The 20,293-nt window shown below is 28.8% G+C and overlaps 5 protein-coding genes across 12 annotated transcripts; 3 read left to right on the top strand and 2 right to left on the bottom strand.

Annotated features, from left to right (window-relative positions):
* Positions 1-1,034: 1,034 nt before the first annotated feature.
* LOC126834240 (glutathione S-transferase C-terminal domain-containing protein homolog) lies at positions 1,035-3,752 on the top strand. Its single transcript, XM_050566021.1, has 6 exons — positions 1,035-1,154; positions 1,545-1,853; positions 1,930-2,682; positions 2,737-2,949; positions 3,103-3,213; positions 3,269-3,752. Exons 2-6 carry the CDS (start codon positions 1,551-1,553, stop codon positions 3,536-3,538), a joined length of 1,650 nt encoding a protein of 549 aa, XP_050421978.1. The 5' UTR covers positions 1,035-1,154; positions 1,545-1,550; the 3' UTR covers positions 3,539-3,752.
* Positions 3,753-4,494: 742 nt separating this feature from the next.
* On the bottom strand, positions 4,495-5,926 carry LOC126834623 (acyl-coenzyme A diphosphatase NUDT19-like). The gene is made up of 4 exons (XM_050566698.1): positions 5,670-5,926; positions 5,205-5,605; positions 4,937-5,144; positions 4,495-4,811 (listed from the first exon to the last, which is right to left on the bottom strand). Exons 1-4 carry the CDS (start codon positions 5,920-5,922, stop codon positions 4,612-4,614), a joined length of 1,062 nt encoding a protein of 353 aa, XP_050422655.1. The 5' UTR covers positions 5,923-5,926; the 3' UTR covers positions 4,495-4,611.
* Positions 5,927-6,061: 135 nt separating this feature from the next.
* Positions 6,062-10,155, top strand: LOC126834622 (homocysteine-responsive endoplasmic reticulum-resident ubiquitin-like domain member 2 protein). Of its 4 annotated transcripts, none has more exons than XM_050566696.1 (7): positions 6,062-6,157; positions 7,514-7,674; positions 7,756-7,909; positions 7,994-8,267; positions 8,333-8,409; positions 8,584-8,776; positions 9,623-10,155. In XM_050566696.1, exons 2-7 carry the CDS (start codon positions 7,528-7,530, stop codon positions 9,846-9,848), a joined length of 1,071 nt encoding a protein of 356 aa, XP_050422653.1. In that variant the 5' UTR covers positions 6,062-6,157; positions 7,514-7,527; the 3' UTR covers positions 9,849-10,155. The 4 variants fall into 4 exon arrangements, with proteins under 4 accessions (XP_050422653.1, XP_050422652.1, XP_050422651.1 ...); XM_050566695.1 differs by lacking the exon at positions 6,062-6,157 and adding an exon at positions 7,226-7,411; XM_050566694.1 differs by lacking the exon at positions 6,062-6,157 and adding an exon at positions 7,226-7,450.
* Positions 10,156-13,180: 3,025 nt separating this feature from the next.
* On the bottom strand, positions 13,181-15,915 carry LOC126834714 (putative methyltransferase C9orf114). 2 transcript variants are annotated; one of them, XM_050566837.1, is made up of 5 exons: positions 15,589-15,915; positions 15,271-15,415; positions 14,563-14,888; positions 14,236-14,468; positions 13,181-13,750 (listed from the first exon to the last, which is right to left on the bottom strand). In XM_050566837.1, exons 3-5 carry the CDS (start codon positions 14,878-14,880, stop codon positions 13,198-13,200), a joined length of 1,104 nt encoding a protein of 367 aa, XP_050422794.1. In that variant the 5' UTR covers positions 14,881-14,888; positions 15,271-15,415; positions 15,589-15,915; the 3' UTR covers positions 13,181-13,197. The 2 variants fall into 2 exon arrangements, with proteins under 2 accessions (XP_050422794.1, XP_050422793.1); XM_050566836.1 differs by lacking the exon at positions 15,271-15,415 and having other exon boundaries at positions 15,589-15,913.
* Positions 15,843-20,247, top strand: LOC126834707 (bifunctional purine biosynthesis protein ATIC). Of its 4 annotated transcripts, XR_007685103.1 has the most exons (11): positions 15,843-15,883; positions 16,005-16,102; positions 17,266-17,472; positions 17,563-18,021; positions 18,228-18,388; positions 18,449-18,607; positions 18,678-18,896; positions 18,975-19,141; positions 19,213-19,480; positions 19,707-19,958; positions 20,038-20,245. XR_007685103.1 is itself a non-coding variant. In XM_050566821.1 (10 exons), exons 1-10 carry the CDS (start codon positions 15,858-15,860, stop codon positions 19,824-19,826), a joined length of 1,884 nt encoding a protein of 627 aa, XP_050422778.1. In that variant the 5' UTR covers positions 15,843-15,857; the 3' UTR covers positions 19,827-20,247. The 4 variants fall into 4 exon arrangements, 3 of the variants coding, with proteins under 3 accessions (XP_050422778.1, XP_050422780.1, XP_050422779.1); XM_050566821.1 differs by having other exon boundaries at positions 19,707-20,247; XM_050566823.1 differs by lacking the exon at positions 15,843-15,883 and adding an exon at positions 16,750-16,886 and having other exon boundaries at positions 16,026-16,102; positions 19,707-20,238.
* Positions 20,248-20,293: the final 46 nt, after the last annotated feature.

Below are 20,293 nucleotides of genomic sequence, written 5' to 3'. Positions count from 1 at the left end.
ATTGAAAACTTATCCATTATCTATCTGAATTCTGATTTGAACATTTTCTTTTTTCCAAGGACTTCAATTAAATCAAACCTTTTCGCTAAATAGAGAAATAATGAAATTTCAAAGAACTTTATTTTGATCGGTCACCACAACTGTCCAATACTTTAAATAATCCAGAAACCCCATCTTAAGCAGTGCCATATGTTGGCAAAGGCACTAGGGTGACAAATCCCCTGAATTATTTTTTTTAATAATATATGTGGTTAAACATGTAAACTGTAGACTAGTATTTACTACCTTTTGGACCAAAACAGATATATTGCCCCCACCTTAAAAAAAAATGTCTAGCTACAGTATTAATCTAAGATTATTTTAAAGAAAATGAGGGAGAGTTTTAAAAAAAAGCTTCGTCTGTCTTTCTTTGCCTCTAAGAAAGCAAAACATTTAATTATCAATACAGTTGATGTTATTATTATGAGTTGTATGTCTGATTAATGTAATATAGGTACAAAAAAATTTGTGTAAAAGAATTTGCAAGTTATATTCTAGTGGTTATTGTATGTTTTTTCAGATTAACTTTATTAATATTTATAAAAATTATTTCCTCAACCGTTTCATCTGGCATTAGCATAACTGTTGCGCCCAGCAGCTCATTTTCTATTACAAGTTACCCAAAAAACTCAACTAGTGAATGCTGGTTAAAAGAAGAAAGTACTATTTTAGAAAAATGTCATATATGCTTAGGCAGACCAGAGTGTACTAATTCAAGTTTTGTTGAGATCATCAATTGCAAATATTCTGGAATTACATATAAAAGGTAAGTAAAAAAATAATTAATTTTTAATGTAACCCCAATCTTTGTTGTTTGATGCGCCTTACAAAAAACTGGACTTTAGTCAAGCTGATGTATTGTTTTTAGAGAGCAAAATGTAACATTCCACTTTTGTAAAAGAAGTTTTTTTATGTCAATGATATTTTATGTTTAAACTTAATTTACAGTTGCAATTCATCTGACCTAGATACATCGGAATCAGATTTTTGGATCTTTCAGAGTTCTCAAATTTTATTTGCTCTTTTTAGTTTGTGTGTGATTCGTTATAAGAAGAAACAGTTCCATAGAAAATTGATGAAAAAACTCCAAAAGCAGTTAGACTCCGTCGTATAATGTATGTATTTTAATTTTTTTAAAGTATTTATTCAAGTTAGAACTTATATACTTTTCTTATTATAATGTAAATCTTTTTTTTGTTTTAATCAATCTTAATTAGAATGTGGAAATAAAATGAAATTGTCTTAAAATTTGGTTTCTTTACATACATTTTTTTTTATTTAAACCTATTCTATAAAAATTAAAATATTATTTTCTTTTGTTATTATATTCCTATGACAAAACTTAAAAATGTCCTGTTTATTTTTTTTTTTTTTGGATTTGCTAAAGTATTTTTAAAAAATTGCATTATGTAAAAAAGTATTTGTCAAAATATTATATTTGCTGTAAACAAACTATATTTAATACATTTGTTATGATTTCTAATCAATGAATTGTTGTTTTTTAGAGTACAATGTCTTTTTCATTATACGTTAATATAGTTGATTTGGACAAAGCTAACAACTATGTGACTTGCTCATTACGATCTGCAATCGTTCTTTTTGTTTGTCAGTATGTGAACTCTCCAATCACTCTTGTTATAGTCGAAAACATCGAAAAAGACCATCCTAATTTTAGGTTTTCTCTAAACGGTTTACCTTATTCAGTTATACTTAGAGAAAATTTATCCAGACCAGCTGCTGACTGTTTATTACCTGTATTTCAAAATGACAATGAACCATATTGCACTGCAGGATTTTGCTCTTCTCTGCGAATGGTGACTAAATTTATTTAATATTTTACATGGTTGTTAATATTGTATAAATTATATGTTATATTTTTGTTTTTAATAGCTCATAAAAAGTGTTGGTGAACATTTTACATGGTTACTTGGCTTTCGACAGAGTTGTTTATCAGCATGTGCTGAAGTTTCATCGTGGACTAAATTTTGTGAAGTAGAAATTCAAGCAACAGTGGAATCTTTTTTTAAATATAAATTAACCGATTTAAATATTTTGTTTCAAATACCGACACAGTTAGCTCGATTTGAATGTCATCTATCTCAGCCCCTGCAAATACATAATATAAACAAAAGGTTGAATGAAAAATCATTTCATCCGACTCAGAGATTCGCCGATGAAGATAATCCAACTTTATCAGATATACTTATAATACCAAACATTCATATAGCATGTAGATTATTAGGAGAAACTGCTGTTGTTCAGTTTTTGCCGTTAACTTGGAAATGGTACACATCAGTTATCGAACGTCTCAATATTATTAATTATTTGAATAATATACATTTTGAAACTGTGCAATTGCCATCTCAACTTGTTTTACCCGAAGTTCCAATTCATTCTTTGTACAAGTGTGATTTGCGTAGATATAATCCTCGGTCAAAAATATATGTTAGACAAAATGTTCAAGACATAATTCAGTCGTTTAATACTATAAATATTGATTTATCCATAAATACTTTTGATTTAAAATCAATTAATTGGGCCGAGTTACCATGTGAAGCTCTTCCAGCTGGTGGTGACATACCTGTTAAACGATTAGAACGGAAAACACAACAGTTGGAAAATTTAATTCAAGCGACATTAAAAGTAATAAGTCGCCAAATTCATGTTTTAAAATTATTTATAAAATATTTATTATAGGTTGCAAAAGAAGGTGATACTGTAGTTGATTTTTGTTGCGGTAGTGGGCATTTAGGGATTGTCATAGCTTATCTCGTTCCGAGTTTAACAGTGATATTGGTTGACAATAAAGAAGAGTCATTAAGACGAGCCAAGGAACGTATAAAAAAATTGAAGCTAAAAAATATCATGATAGTACATTCAAATTTAGATTATTTCAATGCTGATTTTCAGGTAAAAATGTCTTTGGTACCTGCTGCTACGTATACAAAAAGTTCATCATACTTATTTCATTATTTATTAATACATAATATTCATATTTATAAATACAATTACAGTAATTTTGTGACATATTGCATGTATATTAATATTCTATATATCTTTTAGGTTGGCGTATGTCTTCATGGGTGTGGTGTAGCCACAGATTTAGTATTGGAAAAATGTATATTACAAAATGCATCATTTGTTGTTTGCCCATGTTGTTATGGAGGCATTCAAGTATGTACAACTATATGTTAGTTTTCAAAAATAGAATAACCTTTTTTTATTACAGGATAATCACATTTTGGAATATCCTCGAAGTCAAGCCTTAAAGCAGGCACATTTTACTTTTAAAGATTATTTAGTTTTATGTCATTGTGCCGATCAAACTCATTTTGACCCTAACTGTACAAAAACACAACAAGGCTATACATGTATGGCTGCAGTTGACAAAGATCGTGCAACAAGAGCCATAGAAGCTGGTTACGCTGTCACACTTTATAAACTAAAACCTCCTACTTGTACACCAAAAAATAATATGCTCATTGGAATTCCATTGTAAATTATTAAAATATTATTAAATAAAAAAATACGTGAAAGTAATATTGCATACAGTGGTATAGTCAAAGACATTAAAGAGAGCTATTAAAGTAAATAAATATATTTTAATTAGTGATCCACTAATTCACTGTATATCTGTAGTTAAAATAAAAATTGTGTACCTGTGGATATGAGTACACGCACACATAACAAGGAGGAAGGAGTGTACACACATTGTATACCCTTATTATAATACATGAATTATAATAATCAATAACTTTATATTTTACTTGTGTAACTTTTTATACAATTATGTTGGAATAGTTGTCTAGAAGCAGACTGTCCAGGTGTACAAAGGGAAAATATTACCTCCAGGTACAAAGTTAAAGAGATAATAGCTGGCGATATTTTGGTAAAGATTCCAATGAAAATTGGTATTAATGCCTAATCCTATTTCTAGTGGAAGGCTACCTCTGTAATTGGCTAAGATACATAATATTGTAGCTCGTAAGGAAAGTCGATTAGCAACAAAATTTACAATTATTGGAGATTTCAGTAAGGGTTTTAAACCAAAAATACCAATCACCCATATTTTTGCAATAACACCTAATCCAAAGTACTTTTAGAAAACGATACATTATGAAAAATTTTAAATATCTGTAATTGTCAACCTTCATAAATCTGGAAAAAAATGAAAATCTGAAAAAACAAATTTGGTTTTAAACCCTGATTTTGATATTCTTGAATTAAGGACAAAATGATCTTTATTATTAAAATAATCTCACTGTACTAAGTGAAATAGTGCCCAGTGAAAAGGTGTCGCCATACTTCCTCTACAGTCTCTTACAGTTCCGTCTTGAAATATATATATGTAACGGTTAAGAAACATTAGGCAGTAATTTAACTAAAAAAAAATATAGGAACCTATACTCCCATTGCTGAGAGTAATATGGTTGCGCAGAATTTATTCGTAATTTTTAGTATACCTATATTAATGAATATATTAAAAATAAATAACAATGAAATTTTTATCCGTTCACAAATAAATCTTATTTTTAAAGCTTATAATTTATAGTTTATATTTTATACAATAAGTTATAATTTAGAATGAGGTTTAGTGATAAATGGTACAATATGTCCATATTTTGGTACGTAATTACTAACTACCAATTTTTTTGGTAAAAATGTTTTACTGAAGTATAATCGATGCATTATGTGTGCATCAAAATGTTTAATATATTTGTCTGTTGAGTGAATTTTCATACCACCATTAAAATTGTCATATACACCGTCTCCTACAATATAACATACAAATTAAAAATTATTTGGTTACTTGGTGACTGCAAAGTAAGGTATTACCAAAAATTGATTATTAAATTAAAAAATGTTTGTTTAAAAGTAACTTATAAAAATAGTTTACCAGGAAGTAAACTGAGTATTCCATCTTTAGTAACGACAATCTTTGGTATCATTTGTTCGCATTCATGACCATTTCTTGTAGTTACAAAATTGGTTAATTCCTCAAAGGAAATAAAATTTTTTAATCTTGAGAGTTCATAGAACTGAGGAGTAACTAGTATTTCGTTGCCAGATTCAAACCTAGACAATATTTCGTCTGGAGTATTCCACTAGATAAAGATAAATGTAATTGAAATTACAACATGATATTACAATTCAATAGTACTCACTTCTATTTTTGATATTTCAGTACCATCAGGAGTGCTATTTACTGGTGAATCAATAATGGCGACAAAAAATTTTGTATCAAAACTGGATTTAGATATTGGCGGAGATAACCAATTGCTCCATATTTGCAAGGCTTTTACATTTGGATAACAATTATTTTTATTGCATAAATCTATAAAATTTGACGAGTTTTTTTGTACTAGTTTTCTCCAATTATCGATGCTTTCGATTTCTAAATGACTGCATAAAACACAATCAGTGTCAGCACTATCTGTGCTAACTTTTTTACATAATAAGATGCCGCTTTCTTCGAATGTTTCTCTAATAGCAGTTATACGTAACGACAGCTCTTTAGAAATTGAACCAGCTTCATTATCTTTTACAAACTTAATCGCAGAATTACCTAAAGAAAAGTAAATATAAACTTACAGTTTTAACAAAAATGTCATTTAAATGTGATTTTATACCATTATAACCCACTATATTCAAATTTAAATTCAATTTACTACAACCCGGAATGATCTTTGCCCATTCTATTGAAGAATCAGACTTTTCTGTAGTTCCTCCAGGGAAGACAATTACATTTGGTAAATATGATATTATTTCACTCCTTTTCATACAAAGCACTCTCAAAGGATCCCAACACATAGTTTTTACGTTAGTAATATTGGACGACTTTGTTAATAAAATTACACTAGAGGCTTCTCGCCAAAAACTCATGTTAATTAATTATTTTTTTTAATATTCAGGCTAATTAATACTTGGGTTCTTCACTATAAATATTTGTATTGAAAAAAAAATTAATCATTGATAAATTTCAATGTTTTTTGTTTTAAGTGATAAAAAGAAGGCCAGTGATTAATAATAAAAAAGCTATCCATAGATAATATAATCTATCATATAGGTTTAGCAATAATTAGTCTGTGCCCCGTGGTACGGAGATGAAGAATACCAGGTAAAAAATTACAGTAAATAAAATAAAATATATTATACGGTATACCTACATAATATATATTATATATCTCTATTTATACATACATTATAGTATATAATATTTCATTAAAATTTGAACCTTAGATGGAGTTTTGATTTTTAATAGAAAAATGAATTAATAAGGAAAGACCTGTTTATTTATATGGTGTAGGCAATATGTATAATAAAATTAACTTAGAATAATTTTATAAAGTTTTCCCAACCAATTTAAATGTTAGCAGTCAAAATCAGCTGTCTAATAAATATATTGTTGAATTTATCATAGTTGTTGGATACTTATTTGTTATTTTAACCACAGGATAAATTAATAATTAATCTATTCTGTGTTTATATCTGATAGAAATCTGTAATCAGTTTTTAATAAAATGTCCATGCTCAAAAACAATTTTAAATATGTCTAGGTTCACTGTGATATATTTTTTTTAAGTTCAAAATTCTTCAAATAGTGTTAAAAAGAACGTACAATTTACATCAAGACCTCATCAACTAAATTTTTGGGAAAGCTTTTTTTTATACTAGTTTATACTATATATGTCTTGAGTTTCGACCCCCTCTAATACAGTATGATTATGATGGTCACATATCAGGGTTTACCTATATATTTTGTCACTTATTATTTTATGCAACAGATTACAGAAACCACACTCTAATATCAACTTTATGTCCTACGTAAGTCTAAACGAAAAAACTAGCCATATAAATATCGTCAATAATAACAATACCGATATATTATAATATCAACATATAGGACAATTTGAAAATACTCTGAATAAAATATATAGGAGGATATAATAAGTATTCCGTATTGACATTTGACGAGTTATTTAAATATCAGTTTAAGTAATTCTTATTCTTGTAATATTGCAAAACCTTTATTGTTTATTGATTATTGAATTATGAATTCGGTTATGGTAGTAGTCAGAAGACTGTAGTTAATGGTTGGGTAGAAGAACAAAGGTCGAGGGGTTTTTAATTTTTTAACCAATAGAAATTAACCAAATATTTGATAGTAAAACTGTGTTGATAACAGACTACAAAGTGAACGTATAGGTATACAAACTACGATGTTTAGTACTTAATTTAATTTCAGATAGGCACTGTCAGTCTTAAAAGTTGAACTTGAAGTCGGCAAAATTAACTGCGTTGTTAAAAAATATAAGATAACTGTTTGTTTTGAGGTTTAAATAAAAATTAACATCACGGTAAGATTACTAGTGTAAGCAGAGTATATTTGGATTTGTTTCTCTAACATACTGTTAGTGTAGTGCAGAGGCATGTTATAATATATGTTTGTACTTAATTATTATTCTGTCGACAGGATTAAATTCAAATATGGATGTCGGTCTTACAGATCCATGGATTACACTTACTATTAAAGCACCCAATCAGCAAATTGATGATCAAACAGTGAAATGCAAACTAGATTGGTCAGTAGCAAAACTCAAAGTATATATTCACGAAATATACCCTAACAAACCAGTAAGTTTCATACTCCCATAATTCATGTATGTTGCCTTCATATAAATTGTTAAACATCAGCTCCTCTTTTCCTTTCTTTAGAAAATGGAGGACCAAAGACTAATATATTCAGGACAACTTCTAACCGATAGTGTTATTTTAAAAGATATCTTAAGGCCATACGATGACGATGGCCAGCTCAATCGTACTGTACATTTAGTATGTGCTTCATCATCTTGTTCAGTCCCGTTTAAAGGTATAATATAGATTTTTTATTTATGTTATAAAGTCACTTAATTAGTTTTTAATATATCATTAACGTCATATTTAAAAATGGTAGAAAAATCAAAAATAGAACTCAAAAGTGTGGAAGGAAAATCGACAGAGTCAAATAGTCAGGGTATTTGTAAAAAAAATGTATCGTCGGAAGTCAATAAAAAAAATTGTTCTTCTAATAATTTGCAAGAAGATTCAGTTAGACCAACAAACCAAACTCAATCAAATTTGAATAATAATCACAATAACATTCTGTTAACACCAGAACAAATAGCTGCTGACCAAATAATTTGGATGAATAAAATGTACGCTATTCAAATGGCACAGTACTGGAATTCGTAAGTTAAATTATTTAAATGAAAATAAAAAATTAACAGTAAAGAAATTATTTTATATATCATAGAGTGGCCTCTAGTTTTGGATCATCATTACCATTAAATATTCAAACCCCTGCTGACAATGAATTGCCAAATAATACTGGTAATTATTTAAAATAAGTTTTTCTGGTCAAGTTTAATTTAAATATATTACTTTCATATTAGTATTATAGGTAATGGCCTGTTGCCAAACCTAAAAAAAAAATATATATATATAAATATTTAAATATGCTACTATCCATTAATAATAATTTATAATGCTATTATATTTGTATAGATTTGTTGGAAAACAATAACCAACCAGTGGCTCAAAATGTAGTACCCAATGAAAACATCAATGAACCTCATCAAGATTGGCTCGATTGGTTATACATATCTTGTAGAATATTTGTATTCTTGAGTGTTATTTACTTCTACTCATCCCCAGGTCGTTTTATTGCCGTTGCTGGTTTTGCAGTTCTTCTTTACTTGTAAGTTTCTAAACATTTGTGATGTTTAGATCATTGGGTTAGAACCATGTATTGGCTAAAATATTTTTTCTCTCGTACTTGTTAATTCATTTTTTTTTGTAGAGTTTGGTGTAAAAACTAACTGCTCTTGGGTATCTTACCTGATTACTTGCTTTACCGACCCCAAATTCATGTGGTTCATGAAAAAAATGTGGGTACCATACATGTTAATGGTTAAACAGGCCTTGGTGTTTTGTCTTAACACCAAATTATTTTGTGAATTTGAAATAAAAACTTCTAAAATATATGACATTGGTTGAAGTACAATTTAAAAAAAAGGTTTGGTTGATAAGTTGTTTTGGATCCAAGCCGACAAAAATTTATATACTAGTAGTAAACTACTAAAAATCTTTCCATGTATTAATTGTTCATATAAACCACACCAAATACTTTTTTGCCAACCCGTTTTGATAATGAATGGAACAAACGTTATTAAAATATGAAAATAAATGTTTACTGATAGGAAGAAAAATATTATTAGCCTCTGGGAGAAAGTTCCCCTCTGTTTACTAGGATCTGATTATATGAAGCGATTAACGCATTAAAAATAAATACCATCATTTTGGTAAGATATTCCCTTCTGAACTATGTTTATATTGTTGAATCAAGATAAAATACTTAAACGAAGAGTGATTTAAGAATTTTTACCGTTTTTAAATGTTTCAAAACAATTTACTCATTTACAAATTTAAAAAAAATGTTTAATTGTTTATTAGATTTTGGTATTAAGTTGGTAAATTTGATATTGTTATTTTAGTTGTATTATTCACAGTAATGACTATCAGTACATTTTTATTGTTTTGATAGGTATAAAATTGGATTACTCAACATAGTTCAAGATTTAAATAGACGTAGAATTATACCAGCTCAGCAGGAACAAGTTGTCGACGATAATAGAAACTTAGCCAATGAAGTAAATGGTAATACTGATGATGCGACTACTAGACAAAATGAACGATTAATGACAACCTTATGGACTGTAATAAGCACATTTTTTACATCTTTAATACCACAGGCACCAGATGTTATTTAAAAAAAAATAAAACTATTAGTTATTCATAATAAAAAAGGAACATGAAATTTATTAGTTATTAGTGAGTTGTTGTTTTGATTTACAATTTTATTCTTTTTTGTTATACTTTGGTTCCATTATTATATTAAGTGTTTTTTTTTTTTTTTTTAATGTAATAAGTTTGAAATATGTATATGAAGAAGGCACTTATAAAATATATTTGTTTTAACTGTATAATATTGTATATAATATATACATCAGTCACATTAAGTATTATATTATCTCGAATAACATGAATGATTTTTGCCTTGCTACCAAATTTAGATTTATATCATTATAACAATATGAGTATTTCATTTTTAACTTTTTAGTTATTTGTTAAAATATTACTTCTATTTGAAAATATACACCAAAATTTAACAAGGTTATACATTATTTTGTACAAAATTAAATCTTACATAGTCATCTTAAATGGATCGTTATGTTGAAAGGGGACAATTTACACAGTAGAAGGAAAATACAGTTTAGTTTTAGTCTCCTTTTAATATTAAATGACACCTTACCTATCACCTATATTATTGTGAAAGCTAACAAAAGTTCACTAGATATAAGTGTCCTACCCCTCAATTATGTAAAGAGATTGTTTTTTTTTTTAGAAGATCTATATTTATAAATTGTTTTTCTCTTATTTGGCTCTAGGTCAAACCTATTTAAAGGAAGGCCATCTGTATCAGTCATATTTATCATGACACCCACATGTAAAAATGTACTTGTAATTATTTTATTAGTATAAGCACCACCTTAATAGTTTGAAATCTGAGAGTTAATTTAGCTAAAAGTACAATCACTCATTCTGCTCCTCAGTCATATAATAAATTAAGAGCCTTTAAAATTATTTAGGTGCAAATACAGCTTAACCAACAGTTTTTGCTGGATCAGCCTATTCTAGTCTTATCGATGGCTATTTAGTCTAACCTAGCCAAGCAGAAACGTTAAAATTAAAAAAAAATTTTTTTTAATTTAGCTACTCTCATAATGATAAGTTAAACAAATGGTTCAATATACAGTCTTAACATTCAAATTGTACATTAAATCTTATGGAAAAAAAAAGATGAATGTATTTTTAATTTTAGAAAAACTTTCAATGTTAGACTTTATCAAGCCTAACAACTACAAAACGTATACATCATATAACGAATAGATAAACTATAATATTATATTGTAAAATTAACATTAAAATACTTAGAATATTTAATCAAAAAATGAATTCCAACAAGTGTAAATATTTAGCCAACAATAATATAAAATCAATACAAATTTTCTTGTGTACTACATGATTTTTTTTTAGATAATACTTTGAACATTGTAAAGTTACATTTAAATGTTTCTTCAATAGACCCATAAAAAAAATGATAGAACTTATTGATGTTATACCTTACTTAAAGGAATCTATACTTTCAATATATTCCATCATATCCCTGTTGATTTTTCCTTCGGGATGACAAAAAAATGTATATTCTTGTACCTTCTTTTTTTTTTTAATTGATTCGATTTCTACTTCAACATTTGAAGTTGATTCGTCATCTTTTTGTTCTTCATTGGATATAATAGCATCCGGCTTCAATTCTGTTTTCTTGGCACCTCTTGTTTTTTTTCTTTTCAAATTTCTTTTACTTATTGTAGCATGATCTCTTAAAATCTGGCTTAAAGCTTGACTATCCATACTATCGTTTAGATTGGGTAATTTTAACAAATTATTTTCATTCAAACAAATATATTATGATTTCAAAAACCCCTGATATGCGTTTAGTATCAGCACAAAATCAAATGTCAGTTATATTCATAAACCTAGGTCTATAGTAATATTATGGAAAACTGAGGATACAACATATCAGTAGTTTATGTTATCAATTCTTATAAATTGGACTGATAAAACTCAGTCGTAGTCCTGTCAGCGTTACGTTTAAGAGAATTCCGAATTGCATGCAGTCGGTGTTTTTTTACGTTTTAGACCAAAAAGCCAAACAAAATTTCTAGTATTTAAATGGTCTGATTTCAATATTCTGTAAAGATATACGAGTTTTGTGACAACTTTACTAGATTATGTAGGAAACTGATTTTTAAGTAAAAATTCTGGATTCTAATATTGAACAATTGCAAATTAAATTTATTTAATTACAAGAAACTGAAATGTTTAAATGAAAATCGGTTTCCTACATAACGTAGTAAAGTAGCCAAAGAACTCGAATATCTTTACAGAATTGAAATTGGACCATCCTATGTAAAAGAAATTTTGTCTGGCTTTTTAGTCTAAAATAAACTAAAATGGCTTTTACTTCGAGAAAAAATGATTTAAATAAAAAATAATACCTTGAAACTTATACAAATTAACCGGTAAATGAATTGGTATGGTCGAAATTTATTAAAACTATTTTTTCTTAAATATGACCCATACAAAACTCCTTAAAAGCAGACCGAATGCAATCCCCTTAACTATATTGTTTTTCATCAGCGTTATCTTCAAATGTCATTTAATATAATATAGGTATGTGCAGTCGTTCGTCAATATACTTATTTCTAACTATATTTTCCTATTTTTAGACTGTACTTTATCTAATTTATTAGGGGAAGTTTAATATTAAAAACAAAGTTTGTTATTTTATTGACATTTGATACTTTTATCATAATTTTTCCAATTGGATTCAACAATACAAGTACATATTTTACATTTTTTTGCTTTTATAATTACTTCCTACTAGTGTATAATATTGGTTTTATAGTGTTATCATTTCTACAAGAATATTATACATTTTATTTCTCTACAACGGGTGTATGAATGAACTTACACAATTTTTCCAACCAGGGTAGTGACTGTTGCCACAGAATAAATTTAAATGCGTTATTAGCATAGATTAATAGACCCTTTAGGACCAATATTTGTCTTTCCCTATTCAGTTCTCAGGTGAGAAAACTTACTTTAGCCTACCTTAGAAAACTTTACTACTATGTACGTAAATAATATTAGATTGGTTTTAGGGAAATATAAGGTTTTTTGTAAAGAAATAAAATATTTAAATAAACCCTTAACCACAAAAATAATGTTCTATAGCGTATACATATTTCATCAGTAATGTTTCTGTCATCAGCACATACAACAGACTGAGACTCAGTCTGTTAAGTTAAATTAATAACAATTATTGAATGTCTTGCTATGGTGGTAAGTGCAAAGAACGATACCCTTTAAATGTTGAACTGTATTTAGTTATTAAGTATTGAACTGATTATGGATCAGGTCAATACTTAATATAATTTCAAATGTACAAAGGATACAACAATAAAAATAATAACACAAATGTTGAAGGATAGTAATTTACTTAAGTTTCATTTTTGAACGTAATTCTGCTAAAGTTATCAAAATAGCTTCTTCAGTTCTTATAGTCCTTGAACCTTGACCGGGACAAGTATTCAAGTAAACGTCAAACAATTTGGAAGGCTGTTCTTCATTGATTTCTGTATCAGTTTCTAAAGCTTGTTCAAGTCCATGAACACCTCCAAAACAAATGATTGCATGCTTGTATCGACTTAACTGTTTTTGATCAGACTGATCCACATTAACACCTTTATCAGATGTTCCAATTTTTAAATCGTAACCGCTATGATAAGGGCATTTGGTGAATACTTCATTTATTGAGTCAGCATTTCTAACAGTGTAACCCCAATATAGCCCGGCTTCATTTTTTGGAGTACTTGGCGATACAACAACACCTGTTTGGCGTTTAGATTCATCACTTTTCGGCAGTAGTTTTACTGTGACCCTTACATATGGTTGAATACATTTATCAACTAATACATGTTTTTTAAGACCGACATCGACATTACATCCTTTTCCTTTTTTAGGTGGAAGTGTAGATACAACACCTTCTCTGTGAATCACAAAAATACATAAACAATTTTAGATTAATATAAATTCTTTGTAATAGCTGTAGATTTTTAATATAAAAAAAAAAATTGAAATTTAGCTTTAAAATTAACAATTTGCAGGGAAATATTGTATATTAGGCAGCAATAGCATGGGGCATTGGCATAATGATAAAGCAACAGTATTGTTACGCTTTGTTGCTGATTAAGACACTCCTATAGATGTCAGTTTCCTCATCTAGACAGGGTACCAGATTAAAGAAAGAAGTAGTACTCATCCAATTCATATAAATTGGTCTCGAATTTGTTAGATCAGAATTAGATTGACAGCCAGCTGTAATCCCATCCTGTCAAATCAATTTCCTCCTAAAAACCTTTTCATCTTATAATAATGACCTTATTTTCTCTACTTATACTTTGCAAATTTCTCATTAAATCTTACTATACACAGGAAAATAAGTATGTTAGTTTGGTAAACATGTCAACTTACCGAAATGGTACATTATCTTCTTGTCGAAAATGATGCGGTGCATCAAGCGGGTTTAACACTCCAGTGTACTTCAAAAAATTGTGTATGGGAAATAAAACTCTCCTTAAATATTGAGGGCATTCCAAGTATTGTAAAATTACAGCCAATTGTTTACACGTTTTTGACCCACCTTCAGTTTTTTTATTCGATATCATAACATTTGTCTGTTCGCCAACATCGTCAAATATAACAATCTAAAAAACAAAATATAAATCATAATCATTGTAGTATAGAAATTGTATTAGGTACACTTGTGACTAGACAGTAGTAAGAAGATAAACAACTAACTTCATCAATTTTGTAAATACATGCAGCTCTTGCTATCTGGCCAGCCAAATAAGTTCTGAATTCTGGTGATTGTGCATTATCCAAGATGGATCCAGGTACAGCAATACTGACTGTTGGCAATTCTTTAACTTTTTTAGATTTTATTTGAACATTATTTTCCGAGCACTCAGATGTTCTAGAAACTTGCTCTTCCGTTTCGATTTCATCAGTACCCTTGGATTTCTTCTTTTTCTTTTTTACCTTTTCCTCAACATTTTCACTTTTACGTTTCTTATCCAAGTTTGTGTCTTCAGAGTATTCAGTTTCATTTGATGTCATGGTTAAACCTAAGAAATTATAAATCACCTCTTATTATTTCTGGATGTAAAACAGTTTTTCTCAAAAATATTTTCATGTAATAGTTTAAAAAAATGCATGTATGTATTAAACATTATGTTATAATAAAAATAATATTGAACACTACCAAGGCAAGAGTCATAGTCAGAGAAATGGTGAAATTTGTATTAAAATATTTGTTATTAAGGTAAATTAAACTAAATTATTTTTTGGCTTTCTAAGCAGATAGACATCGTCTAATTTTCTTTTATGAGACTGCCAAGGATATTAATGGTGTTAACTACTTTAAAAAATAGTAATTATCTTAACTATTAGAATCAATTATGTGAAAATTATTTATTAACAAATAGAACTTCAATGAGTTTAGTATACTTAATAAGGTCAAACTGCAATTTTTTTTGTTGGTGTAAATAATTGCAATATTTATTTTCGTTAATATTTCTTGTTATTTGGTAGTATTCTATTGGTTTTGCTTCTTCTGAGCTCTATAGTTATAGCTTTATGGTGTACCAATGTCCTTTAACAAAAATACTGAACATTGTGATTGTAATGATACAATTGAAACATTTTTATTTTTATGACATGAATGTTATGATATTATTATGTACATGGAAAATGAGGAATTCTTTTAAATCGCCAAATAGTTTAAAATTACAGTTAAACATTTTTTAAGTAAATCTCAATACTTACTAGAAATAAGTATTTTTTTTTTGTTTTTAATTAACCATTCGGAAAGGTATAGAATAATTTCCAGAATCCAGATCCAAATCACGTGTTTTTTTCGTAGGTTTCTTATCGAATTTCAAATATAATTGTTATCACCGAATAACCAGAAGAGACCGTCAATGAGAACTCGATATCGGTTGAGAGCATCAGTGTATCCAGAAATTAACTATTATTACAAATTATTCATTGCTGCCGAAATTGATTTCTCACATTTTTCGATTAGGAAATGATCAATGTCGCTTGAAGTAAGAGAAAAACGGTAATTATCTTCATTCCGCCTGCCCTGATTCTCCCACAGGTGTAACAAATCGCCACACCCCCATTATAACCCGTGTAATTCTTTAAAGTGCTTCTTCTGGTTATTTTGTGATTACTGATAGTATGCTCAGTGGCAGCCGGTCGGCCGTCGGCGGTCTTTACACATGCGCCAAAGCTTTGAAAACGACGAATGCAACTTTTTGTCAGTTGCTCGCTACCGGTAAACGTCAAGTGATAACAAAATAAATTTAACAAATTATAAATTCAAAATTGAACAATTGACATCAATTAATCAATAAATATAACCGGCATAAAAAAAAAAATTAACAACCGGCAACTCATTTTTGAGTGTTGACGTTTGTCAACGAGGGTAAACAACGTGGTCAACTTAGAATAAAGGCTAAGATTCAATCCAAAATTGAATGCTGGTATTATAGTGATAATATTATGCATAAAGTATGCATATACAATTCCATCCAAATAATTCACCTTTCCGTTTACTATTCGGATTTCGGATTATAAATTTTAAAGATAAGGGCACTGATGTAAACATACAAAATATAAAATAAACTATTATTATTAACCGGTAAAAAATTAAATGCTCCATAAGTCACAAGTGTTATATGATTTAACTATTAATTAGTAGTTAGTAATTAACGTAATCGGGCAACAGTAAAATACTTTATTCTCCAACTGTGCCACTGTTTACATGTACATTTAAAAGGGGTTATCGCAATTTTTTAATATTTGGCATTTTCTTGTTGATAAAATTGATATATTATACGAATATATTACGTTTCCTTTAAAATACGGACATTTAGATAGTGACTACAGGCTTTAGTAATGCAACTTGTTTTTGCTTGGCAGTAGGTAGTAGGAGTATTACATTGCGAAATCACGCGTAACACGTGGTTATACTTACTTGAAGACTGAAGAGTTTAGAGAATCTAGAAATCTTTAAATATTACCTAATTGTTGTAAAATGGTATCCAACGATAAAATAGGTAATTATTTAAAATCAACTTATAAGTTAAGTAAACGTTTTTTTTTTATTACCATTAGTACTTTTAAATTAGTTTAACATTAACCCTTTATAGTCTTCGGAACTTGCATACATATTTGCTCTTTAATGATATACCGGTTAAGTAAAATATATTGCGTAGCATGTAGCTGATGAATTAAACAGGCCAATGCAATTAGGTCCCACTCTACCATAGTGAGGTTGATTCTTGACAAGTTAGTTTTTGGGACAGATCCTCAGTCCACTGCAGCAGAGGGGTTTATAATTTATTTTTTGTATAGTATAATAGTGGTTTAAAAAAATAGTCATAAAAAATCGGACAATGATAGATTAATTAGTTATTATTTAATTTTATATTTTAGCTCTCATTAGCGTATCTGATAAAACTGCACTCCTCGATTTTGCTAAAAGCCTAGTAGATAATGGTTTTAAGTTATTAGCTAGTGGCGGAACCTCACTGTTTTTACAAAATGAAGCTAAACTGCCTGTTACTAGTATTTCTGACTTCACTGGGGCACCAGAAATGCTCGGAGGACGTGTAAAAACATTACATCCAGCAATACATGGAGGTAATATTAAGTTTTTGTTATACTAACTTTTGTCCCGTATAAAATTAATAATTTGTACTTTTGTTTTTTTTGTCACTAAAATCATTTCAGGCATTTTAGCTCGTTTAACTCTAGCAGATCAAAACGATTTGGAAAAACACAACTACAGTTTCATTAACATTGTTGTCTGTAACTTATATCCATTTGAAGACGTTATATCTAAATCTGATGTTATTATTGGCGATGCTATTGAAAATATTGATATTGGGGGTGTAACATTGTTGAGAGCTGCAGCAAAAAATTATGAACGGGTTACAGTTGTATGCGACACAAATGATTATTCAAAAGTGATCGAGGAGATATCTCAGAATAAGGACACTGTGTTGGAAACTCGTCAAAAGTTAGCTTTAAAAGCTTTTACTCGTACAGCTTCATATGACGATTGCATATCAAATTTCTTACGAAAAAAATTTGCAAAAACAGTTGGACAAATTGATTTGCGGTATGGAACAAATCCACATCAGTGCCCTGCACAGTTATTCACCACAGATTCCAAGTTACCTTTTCAAGGTAATCCATTGTTGAGTTGTATAAAAAAAAAGCTTGCTAATATGAATACAGTTTAAAACAGTTGTTTTAAAAATTGTGCCAAATAAGTTGAATTAAGTAAAAAATTATTTTCATGCCTATAAACTTTTTCATAATTCACCAAATAATCATGACTGAAAGTGATGAATTTCATTTTTATTCATTTTTTGTACAATACTACATTTCAGTAATAAATGGCTCACCGGGGTATATCAACTTATGCGATGCTTTCAACGGTTGGCAGTTGGTAAAAGAACTCGCAGCAGCATCTGGTCTTCCAGCAGCTACTTCTTTCAAACATGTTAGTCCAGCAGGAGCCGCTTTAGGTGTGCCATTGAATGTAATTGAAGTAAGTTACTTTTAAATCATAGGTAAGTTTACAACAAACTTAATTTTAACATATTTTTAGGCTCAACTATACATGGTCAGTGATCTACTCGAAATAATGACTCCTTTAAGCGCTGCGTATGCAAGAGCTAGAGGTGCTGACCGTGTGTCTTCTTATGGAGATTTTGTTGCTTTGTCACACACTTGTGATTTTGCTACAGCCAGAGTTATATCTAGAGAAGTAAATAAAATGTCCTAATAATATATTATATTTAAATTAGTTTGTATTACATTAAAATGTTATATTCAAGGTTTCTGATGGTATTATTGCGCCTGGATATGAAGAAGAAGCTTTAAATTTATTGAAAAAGAAGAAAAACGGTAACTATTGCATATTACAAATAGATGCAAAGTTTACTCCCAGTCCAGTCGAACGTAAAGTTCTATTTGGAATGACATTAGAACAAAAACGTAATGATGCACAAATTGACGGGGAACTGTTCAAAAATATTGTTACTAAAAGATGTGAAGTTCGTAGCAGAATAATTTTTTATACTTATACAATTAAATTGTTATTTAAACAACATAATTATGTTATTTATTTTTAGGTGAGTGATAATGTCATAAGAGATTTAATTGTTGCTACAATTACGTTGAAATATACTCAAAGCAATTCAGTATGCTATGCTTTAAATGGCCAAGCAATAGGAATTGGTGCTGGTCAACAATCAAGAATACATTGTACGAGATTGGCTGGTGATAAAGCTGATAATTGGTTAATATTTTAGATTGATGAACATAATATTCATTTGTAACTGTTACTAAAATAATATCTTGTTATTTTAGGTGGCTCCGACAACATCCTTACATATTGGGCATGAAATTTAAGAAATCAGTGAAAAGGGCTCAAATTGCTAACGCCATTGATGATTACATTAACGATACCATAGGTACCGGGTTATTGTCACGTTCCAGTTGGGAAGATTTATTTGAAGAAATTCCTAAAGAGCTAACAGCACAAAGAAAACGTGAATGGGCTACTCAATTAAAAGGGGTTGCGTTATCGTCCGATGCATTTTTTCCATTCAGCGACAACATTGAAAGAGCTATTAAGGTATATCAAATTTATATTTTAATCAGCGGTTTAAGTTTAAGGGTTGGTGTACCTTTTTACCACTTTTCTATGTATGAGTGAACTCGTAACTAAAATCACGTAACCATAAATAGAAAACATATGAGTTTTGTTATGCGCTTACCCTACGATTACAACGCTGATTTTAACTATCAGTTATAAATATAACTTTATTGATTGTCGTTTAATACATTTTTATATATTTTAGAGTGGTGTAGAATATGTAGCGTGTCCATCGGGATCGACAAATGATCAACAAGTGATTGACTTCTGCAATGAAGAAAACATAGTATTGGCTCATACTAATCTAAGACTGTTTCATCATTAAATGTTTAATAACTACAATGTTACCACAAATCATGATTTGGTGTAATCTTATCTTTAATCTCTATTATTCTTAAATAACACACAATACTATGTAGTGGTTTACCTTGAGATCTTATTTTTTAAATATATTTTTGTAAGTAAGAACTAATAAATCACTTCTTTAATGACTTTTAAAAGTGTACATGAACTATCAATTTAAACTGACGTTTCAGATACAATTCAGTGTCCATCTCTTTAGAACTGTTCCCTTTAGGCAGCAATCATTACTAAACTTATTCTAAAAACTCAACATGTCAGTTTTTAAATAAACGTGATGTGAAAATGAGCATTTATCAAGAACACAAGCAATAAAATACTTCTTGTAAGTTTTTTAATATATTGAATATGTGCTTTTAAAAGTTTCATTTGTGTTGGTTTAAATTCTAGAATTATTAAAAATAATATTGTTTTTTATTTTGTAATAATAAT

Source organism: Adelges cooleyi, unplaced genomic scaffold (assembly GCF_023614345.1).
Source record: "Adelges cooleyi isolate 19-005CV unplaced genomic scaffold, UGA_ACOO_1.1 ACOO_flye_CR_arks_rails_tigmint_CR_PRNA_21, whole genome shotgun sequence".
Classification (NCBI taxonomy): Eukaryota; Metazoa; Arthropoda; class Insecta; order Hemiptera; family Adelgidae; genus Adelges; species Adelges cooleyi.
Note: the sequence above shows the minus strand (reverse complement) of the source record. Positions and strands in the feature narration are given on the sequence as shown.